Below are 22,500 nucleotides of genomic sequence, written 5' to 3' on the forward strand. Positions count from 1 at the left end.
TTGCAGTTACCTCTATTATTCACATTTGTCTCCTACTCACACCTACTTGTAGATATATGAAACAACTGAGTTTCTAAGAGCCTTAGCATTAACAATATGGTTTAGACAGGTCAAGGACAAAGACAGGATAAACYGAACGAGGACCTTTCATACAGTGCATTAGTCTACCCCATGAGGAAAGGTAAGAAATCCAAGCCGCTCATAATATCAAATGTATAATTTAAATTCAGCAAATGTATTACTCATTTTAACATCGAAAGTGCTTTGTTTTATTCAAAGTGTGAAGCCCATTCTATATGGAAAAAAGATGCTGGAACTGGAATAAGGCAAAACTTAAGAGATCTACTGTATCTGTTATCTGTTTTCCTTCAAAGCTATTTAGAATGCTACTACTGACTATCATACTGAATCAAAATAAGGCCATACTGCATCTGCAATATGTAAAATACTGCCACTGTTTGAATGAAAGAGGTGCTGGAGTGGCTGGAGGAAAGTTTGTAGGTTAAGAACACAGATTTACTAGCTATGGAATAACAGACAGACAAATTTGACTAAAGTCTGGTTGGACCGGTGGCACAAAGAGCCCTCCAGGCAGATACTGTTATGTTTTCCAGTGTGAAGACCAAGGCACAAGAGAACAGGTGTTCTTTTCAGTAAGTGACATTTTCACAAGAGCTTCAGCTGCAGCTCTCAGAAAAGCCAGGTGCCCTTGAAAGGAAAATGCACTTTGTTCATTCACAAAGCAACAACAGTAACAATGGAAAGTCAAATAAAACTCTGTCATCTTCTATACGCTATAGACATTCATGATGGGACATTACAGTTGTAGGCCTTATGCAAAGTTTAAAATTATCAGACCATTAAAAAAACAGAAATTAGAGAAAAGATGTTACTGATAGGAAAAAGCACATTGTATTTACAGGCCTGCTTATTCAAAATGCAAGTCACTCAAATGACAGTTGATCTAGGACATGGGTGCAGGAACCTAGATCAAGAGGGGAAAAAAAAAAAAGCTTTTGAAATAAAAGACTAAAGATTGTATTCAAGGCTGAATGGAGGCCAGAGTAGGCTCTAGCATACAGCACCCAGAGAGTGAAGAGTTTTCAAACTGAGCTCTTCTAGCTAAGTTGATATTTATTTTAAATGCTTGACTGAATGCAACGGCTCAGAATCAGAGGGTTTACCCCATTAACCTACACCCATTGTAACAAATACAAGTCACTTAAATACTTTTTGCATCTCAGTCTCCCATCAGTTTAGTTTTTTTCTAGGTCACTGTGTTTATATCTCCATTTAGTGCCAGTCTGCATTCAGACAGATTAATACCCATATGGTCAGGATAGGAAAAAGAGAGTAGCCTGGAAGACAGCAGAGAAAGAGGTGGGACTTTGTCCTAGGAACTTCTATCAGTCATTTCAGTAACATTTGCTGAAGTTCCTGGAAAATAACAAAAAACAAGCTGGGGGAGTTACTAAACATACCATTCTTTCAACAAAGAGAAATGCTGCTGCAGCCCTGCACTTGGACAGAGGTATACTCTTCTGCATACAGCCTGTCAGGTGACATCTCTCCTTCTGTTCCTAGGTGCCTTTGTGTTGACATCTACCTTTGTAGAAAATAGAAGAGTATTAGTGTTATTTAGTCTAGAGAAATGTAGGCCTATCTTCCCCTCTGGATAAGACTCTGGGATAAGTTCAGGTAAGTCAGGAGTCCCAGCAGTTAGCACGAGATTTACCACAAGAGATTTAACATTTATTACATCATAAAAGTCCAGCAAATAAAACTATATACAGTAATCCATGCACATTCTTCAACTACACAAACATTTAAAACCTGATTAAAACAGTCTGCACAGAGGGCGGGCAGGGCATAGGCTTGTTTAGTGGGGGACGTAATCATGTTTGTATTTTGGATGCTTGCTGTAGCCTACTYTCTCCCCAGCAATAAGGCTCTGGATCACCCACTCTTGGGACACAACAGGCAGCCGTAATGCTTCTGCACACTTCAAGAGACCAGCTGGGCAGGAAAAATCAGTCACTACCACGTCATAAACACCCAAAGCAATATCTGCAGGAGGAAAGACAGGCATATATCAGACTTTAAAGAGAAAAGGACCTTCTCTGCTGCAGATGATCAGCGTAGTTTCACTATTCCAAATCTCTCTTCCATCTCTCATTCCTAGTCAGGGAATTCTTCTTGTACAGATACGCTCTACAGCAAGACTTCACCTTGTAAGTGAAGGATTCCCTCTAATCAAGACAGAAATTAACTAACAGAAACTCAGTAGCCAACATTACAGCCAAAAGATAATATGCCTGACTTTAGCCTGTGACTACTAGGGCTTACATCCCATATGGAGAGACAGCTAAGTGTGCACATGGCAGCTCAGCGGACAAGTAAGAGAAAATGCAGTGTGCTGCAGAAGGTCTGTGAGCAACTCAGGACCAAGTTTCTCTCTTTTAATACCGGCTGGAAGTCAACTGCCCACATCCTACATTACTGCAGCTTATGCTTATGTGGAAAAAAAGCATCTCCTAGATTACACTCTAGCAAAGAACTAAGACCTTTTATCCATTATTCTTAGGAATGTCCTCATAAGGCATCTTAACGAGTTCTACCAGAGACCAGAGGATTCCTAGCTGCTAAGCATGAGAGACTGGAGGAGACTGGTCAATGAGTACCTTTGTTATGAGTGTTTGAGTAATGCTGTTTAACAGATGCTGCTCCCCCTGTCATGAGGATTTCAGACCACAGATCCAGGAAGTTCTGCCGCTGGTCTGACACCAGGAGAACCTTCAAGTTATGGAATAGATTTTCTCGTGGGTGCCTGGAAGAAAAGAAAAATGAAGACTGCTAGGAATCTTGGGTAATCTAGAAACTAGAGGTAGAGTTACTTTTGAAATTTTTATCTGATCACTTGACTGGTTCCCATATGGTTTCTTGAATATTGTGCAGACAATGACTTGTCCTCTTACCAATCCAGTGGAATTCCTGGAGCAACTATCCTCTGTTTACAGATAGGAAAACAGAGATCCAAAATACCACATGGGGAAAGATGCAGGGGCCAAAAATCCAAAGTCAGGCTCATCTCCTCCCCCGTTGTGAGCCACCTTTTCTGTACATATCCAAAACCCCTCACTTTTGATAAGGCAGAAGAGGCAGGCATCAGTGTCTTGCACAGAAGCCCACAGGCATTCACAAACCTCCCTTATTTATCAAACTTACCTTGCTTGATGAGTTTGATGTGACAGATATTCTCTCAGAGCAAACCTACTGGGTTAGATTCTGCAGCAAATGCAGAAGCTGCTTTCAAAATATGCAAGAGAAATGGCATCTCCTTTGATCCAAATCAGAGCAATTAGAAGAGGCAGGCAGGATGTGGCAAGTCTTGCCTGTATTAGGTCTTTCTTATGAGGAGACTGAACTCCCCTCTGCCCTGATATCTCCCAAGAGACTGCCTTTTTGTAGAGGACAATCAATTCTATCTTGGCACTAGATGTCGTTGTAAAATCAAGAAAGAATTGTTCCCATATGAAAAATAAAACATGGGGAGCAGCATTAGGGACACCTTCAGTCCTTGCAAGTAGTCAAGAACCTTCCAAGCTAATAGTTCTCTGTCCTTAATTACATCATCAGCCTGTGCACTCAGATCATGGTTCTTTGGCACTTACCATTCTAGCAACTTCTGTTCCTGGAGACTATAACCAGCTGGCAAAAGGTAATTCCGATAGTTTTGAAGCTGATTGGCATGACAGCTGTCATGGACCCAGATATGAGACACACAAGGGATCCCTCTGGCAAGGCACAGCAAATATGTCCGAGTTCGACAATGTTGGTCCGCAATTAAAAGACACTGATATGCTGCATTACACTACAGGGGAGATAAAAGACACATAAACAGGAGATGCATAGTGTTTGCACAGAAAGAATCCTGCCAGTCAACACTTTCAAGTAGAAAGTTATCAAAACTAGGAGTTTTACAGCCATTTTACGTGAAAAAATGAATTAGACTAACAAATCCTGAAGTCTGAAGCAATTAAAATGACTACCTATTCTAAGTCATGCAGTATACAGGCAAAAAAAACACCTAGTAGTTTTTATATCATGTCAATTTCTTCCAGGTGAGAGGGAGGAGGAAATTCATCTTTTAGGTTCTGACCTCCCACCAGACAATCCTCTATATCCTCAGACAAGTTGTTCTAAGGGCAACTTATGTTCAGTGATAGGACAAGGGGCAATACATGCAAGTTGAAACACAGGAAGTTCCATCTCCATGTGAGGAGGAATTTCACTGCGAGGTTGACGGAGCCCTGGCACAGACTGCCCAGGGAGGTTGTAGAGTCTCCGTCTCTGGAGATCTTCCAACCCCGCCTGGATGCCACCCTATGCCCCATGTTCTGGGTGTCCCTGCTGGAGCAGGCGGGTTGGACTAGATGATCTCTACAGGTCCCTTCCAACCTTAATGATTCCGTGACTTATCTTCTCCGTTAAAAAAATAATTAAAATTTTTCTCCAATTTGGAGAAAAACAAAGCAAAATAAAACAAACAAAACCACAACCCCAAACTTAAATCCATCAGTCTTGCAATTTGTAGGATGTTTTTCTTATTTTGCTTATAACTGAACCAAGGGGAATAGGCTCATCCTTGGAGTCATGATTGCTTATAAATTCTTGTCAGCCTCACTGCATCATCAGTATGTATGTTTTGTACATATGTGCCTATCTGTTCACATTTATATGCCTTGTATTTCAAATAAGTATATAGAATCAAGCAATTAAGATTTGTCCATAAAAATGAGAACATAGTTTAATACTTTCCTGTCCTACATTATCCCCATGGGCCATTAATTACCTTGAATTCCTTATGGTATTTTCCTTAGGTTTTGACTGAGGAAAAAGCAAACAAACAAAACCACCAACCAAAACAGGGTCGAATACGAATAACAAATTATTCATATACGCATAAGGACAGTCTGTTTCAGTTATTAAACAAACTGGATTGTTCTCACCAAATACACCTGAAAAAAAACTTATTTTACAGAAAATAATATTACTGATTGGTGTAACTAAAATATCATCACTAAATTGTTCACCAGCTGCAATATGGCTCAGTTTAACAGTGTTATTTGGTGTCTTTCAGATTAATTGATCCATATTCTTTTTCTCTATTTTTTTAAATACTGGGATTTGAATTTATTGCAAATATATCTTCCTTGCTACCATTTTGCATAGTGATTAACATTAGTTAGGCAGGCCCACCAGAAGCTGCAAAAGCTAAAGTTTAATTTTGTTAGGAAACGGCCGGGTGATGTATGCATATGTATGTAAGTGTATAGATATATAGGTGTACCACATCTTTTTGGATGATCTGTTGATCATTAACCAGCAAAGGGCCATTGCAGCAAAGGCAGGCAACAGCATGGACTACATTAAGACCAGTGCTAACAGCAGGTCAAAGGACGTGATCCTTCCCCTCTGCTCAGTATTCGTGAGACCACATCTGGATTACTGTGTTCACCCAGCAGCAGACAGACATGGGCATAAGGCAGCAGGTACAGCAAAGGGACTCTAAAATGATTAAGAACCTGGAGCATCTGACATGCAAGGAAAGGCTGAGCACACCACAGTTTTTGAACCTTGAAAAGAGAAAGCTGAAGAGAAAGCTAAAGGGGTTCTTTTCTATAAGTATAACTATCTGATGGGAGGACATAAGTGAGTGGGGATCATTCTCTTCTCAGCGGTATCCAGTAAAAGGACAAGAAAGCAATGGGCATGTGTCGAAATACAGGAAATTCCACTTCAACTTAAGAAAGAAACCTTTCTGAGAGCGGTCAAACACTGAAACAAGCTATCCAGAGAGCCTATGGAGCCCTCGTTCTTGGGCATAGTCAAAAAACAACTGAAAAAACATCCTGAGCAACCTGCCCTAACAGACACAGCTTTAGGCAGAAGTGTTGGACTAGATCTCCATAGATCCCTTCTAATCTCGACTAATCTGTGATTCTATGAGTCTAAATCACTCTGCAAGCTCTTACCTGTGTTTCATTGAAGTCTTCCAGAATATAGCCAGCTCCTGCTCGCAGCTGCTGTGCTATGTAATGCTTGTTGTATGGAGTCATCTCTAAAAATTCTACAGCAGAAAAGAGAAGGTTAAATCTATGGTTAAACTATCTCATATACATACTCTCCTCAGTCTACAGAGCCCTCACCGATCCCAAGACAGACCCCAGCTTTGTCTCTCAGGAACACCTGGAAGAAATCCCTCAGGAGACTCCAAAAAAATAAGGCAGCAGAAAGGGCAGTACAACACTGGCCAAAACAGCCAACCGAACATGTTGTGGCTTTGATCATACTGCAGTTCATTCCATGAATCACCACCACAGCAAAAGCAATTTGGAACAATCTAGCCATGCTTTTAAGTCCTCAGCACTCTCTCATATCTCTGATAGCCTTCTCATACTTCAGAAGTCTTTTCTTAAGACTAATTTCCACTTCTTTATTGCCTGAACAGTCCTGTAATCATCACTGATGCTTGCAACGTTCCAATCCAAGTTTTAACTCCTTTCTTCAAAGTGCCTAATATCTCTTGAACTAAGCAGTAAAAGAGAAAAACCACATTCGCACAAGTGACTGATCAATAGCATCCAGCCTTTTTCCTAAAGCCACATGGTTCCACTTGGAAATGCGATGCGAAGACTGATCTCACCTTCTTCCTCCTCACTACTCCCTGCAGGACCATCTGATGGCTTCTGGCGATTGATCAGTTTGTCGCTTGGTGTTGCCATAGTGAGAAGAAAGGCATAGCCCAAAAAGAGGGTCTTGTTGTGAGGCAATGGGCTGTGATGGTCCTCCAGTACTGGGGTGTTTATAGCATCTACACTTTCACAGGTGCTCACAAACTCTACTGCTCTCTCAGCTCCTGTGGAGAAACAGAAAAGCACTATGAATCTTAAAAATAAAGTTCAGTAGAAATATCCCAGGAAGGATTTATATTATGCTTCATTTTTATTATTTTTCTAGCATAGACAGAGAAGAAAAATATAAAGCCAGCCTTAAACTTAGACTAGGTAGGAATCTTTTACCCTTATGTTTGCAAATGATCTTCAAATCACATGCTGAATGACAGTGTTTGCCAGTCTGTCAGCATTCTGAAACAAAGGGCCCCTCCCCAGCAGTAAGTGTTAAAAGCTAAGTGATTCAGAACTGACTAAGCAGTACAAGCAAGGAGAGAAACAAATCACAGCACTAAAATCAGAACAACGTTGCAAAGGATATTTGCAAAAGACAGAAAAGACAGATAAGTATTCAGACTCTGCTAAAAGCAGCTGCTGAATGCATCCAAAGAGAATCCATCTCAAACCTTGCCAAGCAAAGAGGTATATAATCTGCTTTCTGCTGATGGGAAGCAGAAAGAATAAGTACAAAGATATCAACCGAGGGGGGAGGAGGGGGGGAAGGGCTGATGATCAGTTTAAGAGCAGAAAACAACCTTCTCACCAGACTTTACTGTTGTTGACTTGCGTCCACGTTTAACTGGTACTCTCTCATCTTCAGAAGCAACAAGTTTCCTCTTCCCAGACAGCATTCCTAGTGAGCTGCGTGGACTGTCCAGCTCTTTACGAGTAGGAGTTGTGCTACTGCTGGAAGTGCTGGGAGACCCAAAGTTACTACGTCGCTTCCGCTTCCCCTCCACAAGGTTATCTGTAACACAGATGCTCTGACTGGTCATCAGCTGTCATCTAACAGCATAATCTTTCATCCTACGTATCTGTTCAGAGACTGCTAAGCTTGAAAGCACCTAGCAGGTACATAAGATCACCATCTGACTGGAAAGAGTAGAAAGAAAAACTTGCAGGTACATCTTTCTCCTCAGGTCCTGTATCTTGTCAGTCTCCCTCACAGTATCACCAAACAATCAGTACCACAGCAGCCACCCATTACCTACAAGTGAGTACTGCCATCACTGTCTTACAAGCACGCCACTTTCAGTTATCTCTCTGCAAGCACTGATGTTCYCTCTTAAAAGAAAATACCTGTGCTTCATTCATATGGTGTCACTTAAAAAACAGAGGTATACAGCATGTGGCCATGGCAAAATTTGCTAGACTTACACTGTCAGTCATTTGATAGAGACACAAGCAAACTGTCAAAATAAATGCTTTAATTAGCAGCAAACACTAAACAGTTCAATTCTTTAATAAATAAGGACTAAACTGAATAGTGTTGACCTCAAGGTAAGAGCTTGGATATGGAAAAGAATTACAGTGTAACCAACATCCTAGAACTTGCTTCTGTGGCTTCCACTCTTAGCGAGGTACCAACGTATATACCCGCCCACGGCTCCCCAAGCTCTGCAACTCTCTGTAGAGTGGCTGAATGAGTGACATATGAATTTGGGAGAGAGGCCTGACAAAGCTGTGCTAAATTGAAGTAGTAGGAGTCTAGGTTATATTTTAGAAAGCCAAAGTTGACTAGACTATGATGTCACACAAAGCAAGCCAGGAAAACTCAGCTATTAAGAAGTTTGGCTAACCTGCTGTATCAGTAGACGGAATGTAGAAGTTACTTCATTAGCTAAAACATTTGTTAAAAGCACTCCTTTTCTGCCCTTTTTTTTTCCTATTTGAGCAAACCCCTGACTGACATACACCAAGAAAAGAATCTCAAAGATCTCATTATAAAGTCTAGGCCAAACAGCATGTTAGATTTTTTTTGCTCTCAATTTTGTCTTTATGCCCAGCTGAGCCTTTCCCTTAAATTTTAAGAGGTTTTCTTTTACATGGATGAGAGTCTAATCTTCCCCAGTGAATTCAGAAAATCTGCAGTCTGAGGCAGTGCACAGAACTTAGATGTGGCTGCCTGGCTCAGCACAATTCTTAAGTAGTTCCCACTCAACTCTGAAATACCCAGAAATATCTAGACATGGATATTCAAATAAGGAAACAGAAATATCTCAAAATCACAAAATACAGAAAGTGAGGTCTTCAAACTACACACAAGAGCTCAGGCAGCCTCTCCTTACCGAGGCTGATGTCAGCTGCCTTGGTCAAAGGAGTGACAGGTTCATAAGGACCTAGGCCAAACTGTTCCCGGAGCTTATTTCCTTGCTCCAGAGACAGGATAACAGCCATCCGCTTGTACCACTTCCGTTGGCCTTCCTTTTCAATGCAGTAATACAGCTCACCAGACTCTTTCCGGTGTCCTTTCACTACACCTGACAAGACAGCAAATGACAGTTGTTAACCAACTTGGCTTCCAGGCTTCTCATCCTCCTGGAAAAGCACCATCTCCCCATTGGATTAGGCAACCTGGATAAACTAAGGATTGAATGYGAGTACTGCTCTTACCTGCACTGAAGTACTCATCCTCTGAGAGCGCAGTCACCTCAGTTTCCAGAGGGATAGGGTCACAGAGCAAAATATCTTTTCCTAACACATCACATTCATACCCATCATCAAAGAGCAGTTTGTATTTTCCTGCCCCAACATCTTGGGTAATCATCCCAGAATAGAAGAAGCCATTTGAGGACCACTTTGCTACAACCCTGAGGCCCACAAAGCTGTTTCCAGAGGATGAGTCCACACAGTCTGAAGGACCAGCCACCACTTGTAATGGGATTTCTGGAGAATCACTTCGACGTAAGGCACAGAAGCCTGCGGCATCAGATTTCTCCCCTCCATCTGGCAGGCGAACTGTACGAGTAAATGATTTTTCCTCGGGTGATGCTGTAGTTGAGAGATCYTCCACACCAGACAATCCAGTTAAATCTCTGTAGAAAAAAAGCAAAGCAACCCCAGAAAGATCAGGAAAAGCAGCCATAGAATATTTGGGTGAGATATCTGCAATTTCTATAAGCTGCCTCTCAAAAACTAGTTCCTTAAAATACTCTGCTCTCCTTTTTCTCTGTTACATTAAGACACCAGCTCCCCATTCTCTTCCTTGACAATAAAGTTTAGATTAATCTCCTTTCCTGGGGTACCTTGTTCCAGTTGTTCGTGATGGTGGACGGCCTCTTTTTCCTCGTCCACGCGGTGTCCCTGGTGCTCTTCCACCCTGACGGGGGCCAAGCAGAGAATCTTCATCTTCCTCACAAGGAACTGCTCCCGTCTGGCTAACCCTGAGAGGCGATGCTGGCTGACCAACTCCTTTCCTAGGACTACAGCATTAACTGTTAACTGTTTGGAAAAAAACAGTTATCCTGCCTGTTCATTACACCTCCCCATTTTTCATTTGTTTGGACNAAAAAAAAAAAAAAAAAAAAAAAAAAAAAAAAAAAAAAAAAAGGGCTCATTACTGCTAATTAAGCAAAGACTACTTCCTCATTTTTGTGCATCAAGCTAGAAAATTTTTAAGGTCTACTCCACATTCCACCCAAGTGAGCTGTTCACTTCTACAAAGCATCTACTCTTCCTTTCCCAAAGGTCTGCTAGTACCTTAGTTTCCCTAAGATGCCTCTACCAACAGGTAAAGCAAACTCTCCAGCTTCCATCCCACACGCTTTCCCTTTGAGAGCGCCAGTTCCTCGTCCTGAGCTGCTGCTGCTCTGCACAGCAGAGTGAACACTGCTTGCTCCACTGGATGTCCGGTGAAGGCTTGAGGCCTTGGATGAGAAGGAGCTGACATCACCAAGGTCTCCCGAGGTCAGTGATGAGCCCGCTGCATTTCTAGAGGAGGATGTATCAGTCTCACACTCCTGGCACTCCACTACGGGCTCCTCAGTCTCCTTATAAGAAAAGAGAGGATGACAAATGGTTACTAGATAGAGGTGCTGCAATCACCATACAAGAGCACTGAGAAGTTGAAACCACATTCATGAAACAGAAGATAACCACTCAGAAAGAGTCTATACAGATCAAAGATTGAGGGGGTTCTGTCAATGCCACTGAGTTGCAGAGCAGGCTAGAAGGCAAAGTTCCCTTACATATTTAGGTTTAAAGAGCTGAAGGGTAGAAGTGATCCCTGCTGACCCAATAGCATTCTTATCCATTCTGAAATCTTTTTTTTCTGACAACCTCCCCAAGAATTTTAAAATAATTGGAAGAGGATAATAAGGTCTCCTTAAACAAGAAAAGATAACAGAATATCTTTCGAAGACAGTAATAGGTAGGAAAGACGCTAGCAACATACACAGAACTTACAACATGCACTATGCACTCTACATGCTCACTGATGGAGAAAAGCTCCCCTCTCAGCAGCTTGTTCACCGCAGCCACAACACATTCTCATCTGAATTTATTTTGTTTTGCTCCCCATGTATCAATTACATTTAGCCCTGGAAACAAGAACTTACCTCAACTATCTTTCGCTCCACCTCTGCCCCATTTATGTAGTAAATGTCTGTGATGACACGTGTAACAACAGTGCGTACTTCTCGAATAGTTCGTATGTGGCGATGTTGAACTCGGCCTCTGGGTGGATGAAGAAGGTTAAATTCCTCCTCTCCCTAAAATAGCAGAATAAATAAAAAATAAAAAAAAGATTACAGCCAAAAGCAAGTATCCTCTGGGTAAGGATACACTTGCAGCATGGCTTTTTTTTTTTCGTGATTTATTATGAGGAAATAGCTACATTAAAACAGCATCTGCCTGGTAGTTCAGTTCTCATGGGACAGTTTCTTTCAGATTCTCACATAGAAGATGTTACCATTCCTAAACCCCAAATGCTTTTGGAAAAAAAGAGCAGAAACATCTATAGTGAGTGTCAAAGGAAACAGCTAACCTAAGAGCTTTAAGGCAGTAAGCAGTAGAAACAAATGGTGCTGCTCAAGCTGCAAAGAATGTTTCAGCAGCTACATTTTATTGCAAGTTAGAAACAAGAACAAGGAGAACAGTTTAAAGCTTATCAGACAACACATCTTGACGACTGCCTTGGGAGAAGGGGAAGGTGGTGGTTGGAAGAGGAGAAAATTAAGTGATGTAAGGAAGAAACTGTACACTTGCTTAGCATGGCTTCTGACACTGCCTTCATTCAGTGTACCGTCAAACATACCGCATCACTACAGTACTGTATATTATTGGCCTTGCTAACCCAAAATTTTCCAGAGAAAGCACTATTCTTAATTCAAACTTAAAAACAACCACTTTGCAGCTTTGAAACAATGATTCTTCTCAAGTAGACAAACTTTCTGATATATTAATCTCAAGTTATTCACCTTGTTCTGCACTTATTTCAAGATGACAATTCACTAGGGACACCTGAAGCAGTTTGTTTCTCTGGAGGAGGAGCTATCCCCTAGTATGCCTATCTATTTTCAGTGGAGTGGCAGAAGAAGCTGTCGAAAGTTGGTTTGTGCAAAGTAAGAAGCATCAAACCCTTCATTCAAAATCTCCTGCAACTTCCATGTCTATCCAATAGAAGGTTTTTTTTTGGTTTTTTTTAAATAACTTTAATCACACCTGGACATCAAAAAAAAAAACCATCTACCATTTCTCTGAAATACAAAGATGTTTACATCCTAAACCTACTCTTCTGAGTTCTGTTACCCTAGCATTTGTGTCAAGTTCATCCAGGAAAGCTTGTGACACTAACATTTTAAAGTAGTATTTTTTTTCCCTTACTATCAGAACAACTACCCTAAGTGATTTACTGACTAAAGAAATATCTACCTAGTCTATAACAGCAAAATCAAAAACAAGCAGCCTTCATCCTACCTGACTGTGCAGAGAATCTGTGTCCTCTCCAGAGGCATTCACAAGTTTTTCCCCACTCTCCTCAGTTTGTATCTTTGCATCTTGTTGGTCAGGTCTTTGTCCAGACATACTAGTTCCCACTTCCACCTGTCCAAAAGATTCTTCTGCCGTTTGTGTTGCTGTTGTAACAGTTGTTGGGGCAAAAAGAAAATCCGCTGTAGTTTGAATCCCTTTATTGTTGGCGTTTTCCCAYCTCTCTGGGCCTTCAACCCTCTCTTCAGTTGTCACAGCCTTGCTTGGTTTCTTTGGCACTCTTTCCCCTTCCTCTTTATGACTGCTTACAATACCAGCCTCCACAGATGCAACTTCCTCTGTGTGTGAAGGCTGTTGACTGCAGTCCTGCTGCAACTGCTGAGGAATTTGGACCTGTCCACCACTGTCTTCTGCCTTGTGCTGCTGATGTTGCCATTTACCAGGACTTTTACACAGTTCCTTATCTTCCTGTGTGTCAGGAAAACTGAATAGATTCCCCCTGTAAACCATTTACATACAGATCAGCATTAACAATCAAAAAAGCAAGACCAATATTCTGCAGTCAAGTGAAAGCTTTTTAAGAAAAGATGTCAGTCATTCAATTCCTTTGTAGAATTGTACAAAACTCACTTGTTGAGCTTTCAAAGCATGAAATAAACTTCTGACATCCCTCAACTGATTCACCTAGTTGAAGAAGACGGGTTGACACCTAGAAAAATTAGCAATTCTAAACCCTTTGAAAACATTAGTAATGTACCCTAATGGACCTATGTTCCACATATCTATCAGGCACCAACTATGCAAAATGCTTCTAGAAGTCATGTCATCCTTGAAGCTGCTACAGGCTGCTCCAGCATTCCATTGGCTTGAAACAATCATAACCAGACCTGGGAAGAAAAGGCAGGAGCATAAACATGAATGCCATCCCATGTTTTCACTAAAATTTCTCTATCCAGTCACAGCATTATCAGGTATATGTATACACTGGTATACATATACCAGGTATACACTGAACCTTTGTAAGAAGCACCCATTAGCTTCTCTCATGTACTTGGGACACTTGGAGGAGTCTGAAGCAGAAGATCCCTACACCTAATACTTCAGCTTACAACCTTATCCCCATCAGCTTCTAAAAGCAACTGTACTCAACAAAATAGATCAATTTCCATTTGAGACTCATACCAGCATACAATACAGATTCCACTTACCCTGTTATCCCCAGCCTTTTAAGTCACCCAAAAACAGTGACCTACTGGAGTTTTTTGTTGACATACAAAAAAAAAAAAAAAAAAAAAAAAAACCCACCACACATGTGTATGCAAGCTCAATCAGAACTCAAAAGCAAAGATTGAAAGAAGTTACCTAAATGGAGAGGTGGGAAGACCATGGCCTCTGGCCTCATCCTCTCGTCGAACTTCACAAACATGACTAAACACAGACAATGACTTCTGGGAGCTAACAGATTAAGAAAACAAAGAAGCAAAAACCATACACACATCAGGAACAGAAAAATTCCCCGTCAGAAAAATAGAATTTTCTCGCCACTTGGAAAAACAAAATAAAATCACCCAAATCCAACTAGTATTAAAATTAAGTTTGCTGATCTATAGTCACAGAATAAGGTCAAGATGGTCAGTCTCAGGGATCAAAAACAATTTGCAGTTACATAAGCATTCCTATAATCTCTTCAGAAACCTTCACAGTCAAGAGAATCAATAATTCCAGTAAATGTAGGGTAGAAAGGGTCAGTATTATCATTAATTTTAATGGTCTCTACCTTTCGCCAAGGTAACCATGAGATCATTTAAAGCTTGTCAGGATCCTCTTAAGACCACAAAAATACTGGAAATCACAGCTATAAAAACAACCCTAAGTCAAATTTAACTTATACCTATGAAGGCTACATATTCTCAATGAGACGTGATAACCATTCAGCACACAATCCTGTGACCGCCAACACTGAGTTTCTTTTGGAATCTTAACACCATTTCAAACCATTGTACTTCAGTCAGATGACCACAGGTCCCTATCTTCTGCCTCAGATCTGCGTACTGACAACCATATTCCTCAAAGCAAGCAATACAAGGCACTGTGCAAATACAGAGTAACAGGTAAACAAATACACATGGAAAGAAAAAGGGGAAAACGTAAATGCTGGTCAACATGTTAACTGTGATCTCAGTATATCACTGAGTCAGTTAGATACATTTCTATCTGCCTCTGCAAAAAGAATATTGTCTTTCAAAATACCCCAAGAGCTGTTCAGAAAAATGCTTATTTAAAATTTAAAGTGGATAGGCTACATTGCATTTTGGACTGAATATGACAAATTTCTGCTTTGACTATAAGCAAAAGGGACAAAATAAGATTTAAAAGCAAAGCACAGTCATTAGGGGAACAGCATGTGATACACCAAGTCTAGATATAAAAAACACTGTAAGAACTAACTATGCACTCTTAACACTATGGTTCCTCTTAAAATAGCTCCCCACTTGGTCATCTCATTTTATTTTATTCCTGCTGTTGGTAATGAGCAGAAGATCTACAAAGACCTTTGTACTGAACCTTTTTGCGTAGTAATGAGTCTCAGTTACCTGGCAGGAGCACCAGCAACAACAGAGGATCCATTTTTCCTTTCACTGGCTGTAGGCTCTGAGAGGAAAGAGTAGAACAAACCGGTGTCACATCTGAACAGTCACCTTCCTCTTTACAGACCCCATGTACTCACAGCAGTTAGAAAGGCTGACTGTCCCAGACGAAAGATACCCAGCTTCCCCTCCCAGCTCTTCACTATGGTCCAGAGCTTGCAAACATTTTAGAATATTACACTAAACGTCACTCTGATTAAAACACAGTTGAAACATCTCCAGATTATATTTTTTTAATATCTTTTTCCTCCTCAGTATAACTCAGTTCCTGTCCAAGAGTGCTGCCAGCCCCTCCACATTGTAACTTTAGTCTACTGGAGATACTTTTCCTCAGAAAAGAGGTCTCTCCTCTCACTGCATCCTTGCCTAAAGCATTGCAGAAACAGAGAAACAAATTTAAAGTGACACTGCCCAAAAAGAGAAGGAAAAAAAAAAAAAAGAAGATTTCAGAAGTTGACTCTGAGACCTTCTCAGGGAACGTCACTGAACAATTTCAAGTTAGGGTAAACCTCTCTGTTTCCAGTTTCATTCTCTTACTTTCCAAGCTGAAAGGTAGAGACTCCTCACTCCCATCGTTTGAAGGGGTTATAAGGTTCATTCGCAGAGAGAGCTTCGCATCAGTAACAAGAGCTGCACCGGAATCTCTTTTCTCGCACGCCTCCAATGCATCTGTTGATACCATGGCACTTTCCACTGTGACACTGCTGGTGGTCCCCATTGTACCTTCTGCTGTAACATCACTAGTTGCTATAGTGCTGTCTGGACAACTACTGTCCGCTGAAAACCGGAGAACAGAAAAAAGTGAGAGCAGCTGCTGTGGTCCATCACACCAGGGTTCAGGTCCTCTCGTTTTTCAAAGATGCTTTGCTGTATGCATTAGTAGCAATGGTGCAGTAGCAGAAATACCTGTCTGGCCATCCCAGCACAGTGAAGCATAAAAGTTCTACAACAAAGACACCATCTTTAGCTTGTGACTAGCATACATTACTATTAATAAAGCAAAAACATTTTATTTTATTCAGTTAATCCAGACTGATGTTTCATGAACCAAAAAGTTCTGCAAAAAAGATTATGAATACTGGGAACAATCATCTTTTAGTGAAAAGAGAGTTTTAAATTAATCAGTGGGGTCTTTTGTATCCTCTAAAGAAGGTATATCTGCAATATGAGTTTAAGGAAAATATATTCCATACTATCCAATTACTCAGGGAACTAACTCCTTCACTAGGGACGAAGACAAAAAGAAGAAACCAAGTGGAGAATGACGAGGAGTCATCTTAGCACAGCAGTGTTTTCTACTCCTCTGGGTTTAGGTTCCTCTCCTGCATCAAGAATCAAAACATTTTAAACAGGCTTCCACAGCAGAACAGGGTCATTCAAGTCAAACTCACCGATGGGTGTGCTGTGCCTTCTGGGCCCCATTTTAAGCTGGCCAATAAGAGGGGGTGTTATGCTCATCAAGGGCTGAATGACATCCCTCTCCTTTGGCAAAGTAAAATGAACTGGAGTTCCTAAAAGACATGGAGAGACAGGATCAATAATCTGATGGGAGTCCCTTTGTTCAAATGCCGAAAGCCCAGGGCTCACTGGGAGCAGTGAGAAACACAACACTGGTGCTGCACTGTATTTGAACTAGAAGAGCTACTGATCTCAGGATGGCTGCTCTAACAACTCTGCTTGATCTTCCTCACACTTTTGTGATGTGTATCATAAATTATTTCAGGTTCTCTCTCGGAAAGAGTTTGGACTGTAGTCACTTTGATGGAGTTGTCCCCAGTTGCCAAGTATCCTGACATGAGTAAAACTTCTTATAAAATGCAGTTTTGCTTGGAAAAAAAATGCTTAGAATTTTCATAGAAGAGAGATAAGACCAAAAGGAGAAATGAAGGATTAAAATTGAAGTGAACTGGCAGAGTTGTGTGCTGAAAGCCCTGAAAACTTGCACACAATGACGCTTTATCATCAGATACATTGGTGGTAAGCAGATACACTTCTGACAGACATGTACAAAACTCAACATGTTCTCAACATGCTAGCCCAGGGCTAGACCGTGACAAAAGAAACTTGCCTGGAGAGCAAACCTTAGGGGGTTAGGTCTTGTAGCTTCATAATCGACTGCATACTGGGCCCATACTATGTCCATTCCTGCACTTCCACACCTCCTTGCACAGACTCTAGTGTAAGGGTCTGTGCAGTCTGCTGAATGAAGCAGCCTATCCCATCAGGCAAACCACTTCCCTGATAGATTTATCACATTTGGATCTTTTAGGATTTACCAGAGAAAACAGATAAATATTCCTTCCTCCTCTTTCACTGCCTATTATCTACTTACAAATCCTCAGTGTGGTGTATCAGTAATTTGCAGATCGCGCTCTTTCCAAATTGCAAAGATTTTTTTTTTAACAAAACTAATAGAATGAATGATTAACTCTTTCCTTCCCATTCTGCAGTCAAAACAGGTTTTCATCATCTCTGTCACTAATCCCCCTCTTTCCCCTTTTTATTAAGCTATACTTGTTGCTTGGACTTCACCAAGATATTATCTTAATAACATAATTCACAGTTTACTTACGTCCTGAAATATAATAACCATATTTTTTAAAAACAAACAAAACTAAGCAGGAAATTGTTGGTTGAGTTTATAAGAGTACAAGACACCTAAATTCAACAGCCAATGCTAAACATTCAGATACCACTTCTAACTGTAGGCAGATGCAGTTTATCATTCTTCCCTTGCACAAGCCACTAAAATGTGATTTATATAGCTATCTTGCATCAAAAAATGCCACAAATACAGGACATGACAAAGATATAACACCTCCCTCAGAAAACGCTGACCGGTGAAAAACTCTTTATTGTCCTTCTAAATATTTACCCTCAGCATGATCTGCCCTGCTGTCACAAGTTTTGAAGAAATGGTTCAGGAACTGCAACATATTTAATATAAACCTAAAGTCTTAGGTGTATTCTTGCAGTGAGCAAATATCTCATACTCATGCTTGGGTACATCCCATATCAAAAGGCCAATGATTATTTTTCACTAATAACTTGCACATTGCTGTAATATGATTTATAGCAATCTCTATTTAAGAAAATACTTTGTTTAAAAATCAATATTTTAAAAAACTCCATAAAGTTTTGACCCATTTGTATATCAAAAACCCATTCTAGACTAAAAATTCACATTTTTCAGATTAATATCAAATTATCGAAAGAACAAAACACTTGAGAAATGATCAACTTATATCTCTAGGGGAAGATAACTACTGAAAGGTCATTACTAAACCAACTGTTACTATTAAACAAACATGCTTTCACATTCATAAGACCTGAAAAACTTGCATGCCTGAAAAGCTTAACTGTTTTCTAACTTTATCAACTGCTCTAATAACAAAAGGGCTACTTTTCCCTACAGACTTTGCTTATATCCTTAAGACCATCATTCTACAGTATTTCCTTTTATCTTTCAGCACCAAAAAGTTTTTTGGCTCACTCTAACTCCCATAAGTTTGCTAATACTAAAGTACAAAAATTTCAATTGCTTAGACAACACTTCTGCAGGACGAGTTGTGCTATATTACAGCGCAGTACAGCAGTACTACTAGCACAGCACAAAACTGCATCCTCCTATAAAAGGGGATAAGCGCAGCTTGCAAATCTTGTCAAGCTAACTGATGCCCAGGTATCCTGCCCCTTTCTTCTGCTTTGCACACAGCGCTGATGCTTCTCCAACGCTGCCACTGCACAAGTGGCCAGCCTGCAGCGCTCAAGCAGTCCAAGCGCAGCTCCCTCTGTTCTTGTTTTTCTCCCTGCCCGTTACCTCTTCAAGAAGTGTGCCACACGTGACTGTGGCTGCCCCTACACAACATATTTATCCAGAACAGAAATTCCCAAATGAAGCAAGTATTCTAAAACTGCCCTCTCAACTAAGCAAAGTTTAGAATGCATTATGGCTTTACAAACTGTCAGAAGTACTGTGGTTTACATAGATTTCTCTAGTGAAAACAAAGGCCTTAAAAAGTGAACTCCAAACAACTTAATGTTCACTAGTAATCACAAAAGCAAAACAAAAAAAAATTATTGGGAAAGTAGAACAGAAGTGAACATCAATACATCACTCTAAATCTATGCTTCATGTGAATTTTGAATACAGCATGCAGTTCTTCTCAGAAGGCAGGAGGAATATGAGAGTCTCAGGGAAGGACAAACAGGACAATTACAGCTATGCAACACACTTTGCATAGGGAACAATTAAGAATGCCTGGATTCTTCAGCTTAGGGAAAAAAAGTGATTGAGAGGAGATATAACAGACACCTATAACATAAGGAACATCCTGAAGAGCAARTACAGCCAACTACTTGTTCACTAAATTCGAATGTAACAACTAGGAGGCATCAAACAAAAGACCTCAAGGCACATTCAAATCACAAAGAGCCAAGTCTTTATACAATATAATTAAAACGGTATTTTTGCCCTAGGATGATGCAAGTGCTAGAAGTTTATGCTGCTGTAATAAACTGGACTGATTAAAAAAATAATTTACTGTAAATAGAAAAAAACTTGGGGAGAAGTTTATTATGTGCTTGCCTATTCTTATTCTGTTCTGATGCTTCTGCTTTTGACTCTACTCAGTACATCAGTATGTGCTGGACCTTCAGTCTGTTCCAGCATGACTATCCTTAAGAGTTCAGAATTGCCACTTTAACAACATCATTAACAGGCAACCAAATCTGTGTTGACAAAAGTAAATTCAGAAAATGTTCCCGCTCGAAAAAAAAGATTCTTCACAGTTAATATGAACTGTCAAAATGCCTTAAGCCCATTCATGGTAAAAGTCATTGCAAGTAATGAAGAAAGGTTGCCCAACTTCTGCTGTATCTGATATTTCACCAGAGAAAAAGCTGTTCTAGGTGTAAGAATAGAATTAGAATTATTTCTTCCAAAAGAAATCTGCATATTGCTAAAAGCCAGTTTGCTGGTTGAAGCAAAGCATTTCATAGTTTTGCAAAATGGGCTAGATAATAGATACAGTTGTTTCTGTCATGTGGAAGATGCAAGACAAAGAGAGACTCTACTTAGATGAAGAATCTCAAATGCTGTAAGATCCTGAAGCTCACTGAAACATACTGCAAAATAAAAAGATATATCAGTACTGGTTAGCCCAGACAGCACCAACATTATTTCCCAACTGTCAGTGGAAGGCTCACCAATCTCAGGCAGCATAGAATTGCTCCTGTCAAGACAAAGGCCAGTAGTAGCCAACTTCCTTTATCATCCCCCCAAAAACAACTCAAGCTGCAGGACAGTTTTGCTACAGACCTCTGAAGTACAATCGTATTTTTTGAACCACAGATCCACTCTGATTCCATCACAGACCCTTCATGCTGCCAACATGTCTAAGAGTCCATCAGGAAGTTCAAATGGTGGCTGGTTACCAGTGGCATTCCTCAGCTGTCAATACTGGGACCAATACTGCTTAATATCTTTATTCATGATCTGAAAGATAATGCAGAATGCAGCCTCAGCAAGTTCAGAGATTACACCAAATTAGGAGGTGCAATCAATGTGATGGAGAGTAGAAATGCTATTCTAAAGGACTCATACATACTAAATAGTCTGATGGAAATCTCATGAAATTCAAAGGTAAATACAAAACTCTGNAAAAAAAAAAAAAAAAAAAAAAAAAAAAAAAAAGCTGATCGAAAGTAAGTTTAACAGGAATCAGCACTGAAGAAGGCCAATACCAGCCTATATTATCTAGGCTGTACAACATGTCTATGGAAGCAATTCTTCTCTTCTGCTTGGAACAACAGATGTTCCTAAAAGATTTTTGTAATATAAAAATTTAATTGGTTATATATATTGCAAAAGAATGATTGTTTCATAAACAGATGCTTTACCAGGTAGTAGAAAATGCAAGATACCTGCAACGTTCTTAAAAGCTCACGGAAAGATCACTTTGCACTTACTCAAATGGGAGTTCAGCAAGGAATGGTAACAGTAGCTCTAGCAAAGGAAAAAGCAAAGTTTAAATTCAAGAGAGCATGAAGAATTCATATGGATTTGATTTAGGATATGGCTAAAAGCTACCCTTCAGATGCAACAGTGAAATTAATTTATTTCTTCTTCTTGGGGGGGGGGGGGGAAGAGGGAAGTAGGAAGAAAGGAGAGAAATTGAAAAGATGCCTTGGAGGAATGAATAAGATATCTTCCATATAAAAAGTACTCTTTATTAATATTTTATAACTAGACACTTTTTATTTCATTTCTGTGCAGCATCAAATTTTAGGCACATGCCACTTTCTCTCCCTATCATTCAACATTATGTAGTTATTGAGATCCTGACATTTCTGGCCAGCTGACAAACTCCACTCCGTCTCTTAACAATTAAAGAGTTTTCTTTAACATTCTGAAAGAAATCCGTGGCCAGTGATTATAGAATGGTTATAGAATGTGAAAGAAAACATCACCAGAAAATCCCAAACATTTGACTGGTCCTGTCACATTCAGGAGAACAGGTACAAGAAAGACACCTATTAAATTACTACTACCATTTTTATACGTATGAATAAATACATGGGAGAAAGTGAAATTTTAAAATCTAAAGCAAAAATGGATCAGACTCCCTGAAGTAAAGGGATTTTTATTACACTGAAAAAGAAGTCACTACTGCACAGGGTGTTCACCGGTGTTTGTGATGTTAAGACTCTGGCCACAAGGCTCCACACTCCTTGACAGTAACTTGAACTTTATTTCTTTTTAAAGCAGATCATGAAGTACTGACATCAAAGTCTAGACTGAAAATTGCTATTATCTTGTGCTGGAAGTCCCTCCAAAATTGATTATCTACATGAGCATTCAAATCTCTTTTCCATACCTCATTAATATAACTTATACAGAAATCTGTATTTACTCGTCATTTTTATCTCACTAAACAAGATATTATCTTCCTCCGATTTCTGAATACCTTAAGTTTCCTCTTATCAACCTGCTCCATACTATTTAAATAGTTACATTTCTCAAACTTGCCAGAAAATTTGGTATCAAAAACATGCACAAGATTATACTCAAACACTTTTCATCCAAATCTCTATCTAGCACTTCAAATTAATCTCACCTACTTCTGTTCAGACATAAAGAAGGAAGATCTTCCTCTTGCTCCTTTTTTGAAATCTGCCATTTTGACCTT

At 40.0% G+C, this 22,500-nt stretch overlaps 1 protein-coding gene across 1 annotated transcript; it reads right to left on the bottom strand.

The window, feature by feature from the left end:
- Positions 1-238: 238 nt before the first annotated feature.
- On the bottom strand, positions 239-22,448 carry TP53BP1 (tumor protein p53 binding protein 1). The gene is made up of 17 exons (XM_026047289.1): positions 22,429-22,448; positions 16,702-16,821; positions 15,848-16,087; positions 15,257-15,314; positions 14,025-14,117; positions 12,651-13,161; positions 11,291-11,443; positions 10,434-10,723; positions 9,980-10,156; positions 9,348-9,769; positions 9,023-9,214; positions 7,498-7,701; positions 6,707-6,919; positions 6,036-6,130; positions 3,672-3,871; positions 2,682-2,827; positions 239-2,067 (listed from the first exon to the last, which is right to left on the bottom strand). Exons 2-17 carry the CDS (start codon positions 16,766-16,768, stop codon positions 1,880-1,882), a joined length of 3,249 nt encoding a protein of 1,082 aa, XP_025903074.1. The 5' UTR covers positions 16,769-16,821; positions 22,429-22,448; the 3' UTR covers positions 239-1,879.
- Positions 22,449-22,500: the final 52 nt, after the last annotated feature.

The sequence above is a fragment of the Nothoprocta perdicaria genome, unplaced genomic scaffold, assembly GCF_003342845.1.
Source record: "Nothoprocta perdicaria isolate Ctin4 unplaced genomic scaffold, notPer1 scaffold_489, whole genome shotgun sequence".
Taxonomy (NCBI): domain Eukaryota; kingdom Metazoa; phylum Chordata; class Aves; order Tinamiformes; family Tinamidae; genus Nothoprocta; species Nothoprocta perdicaria.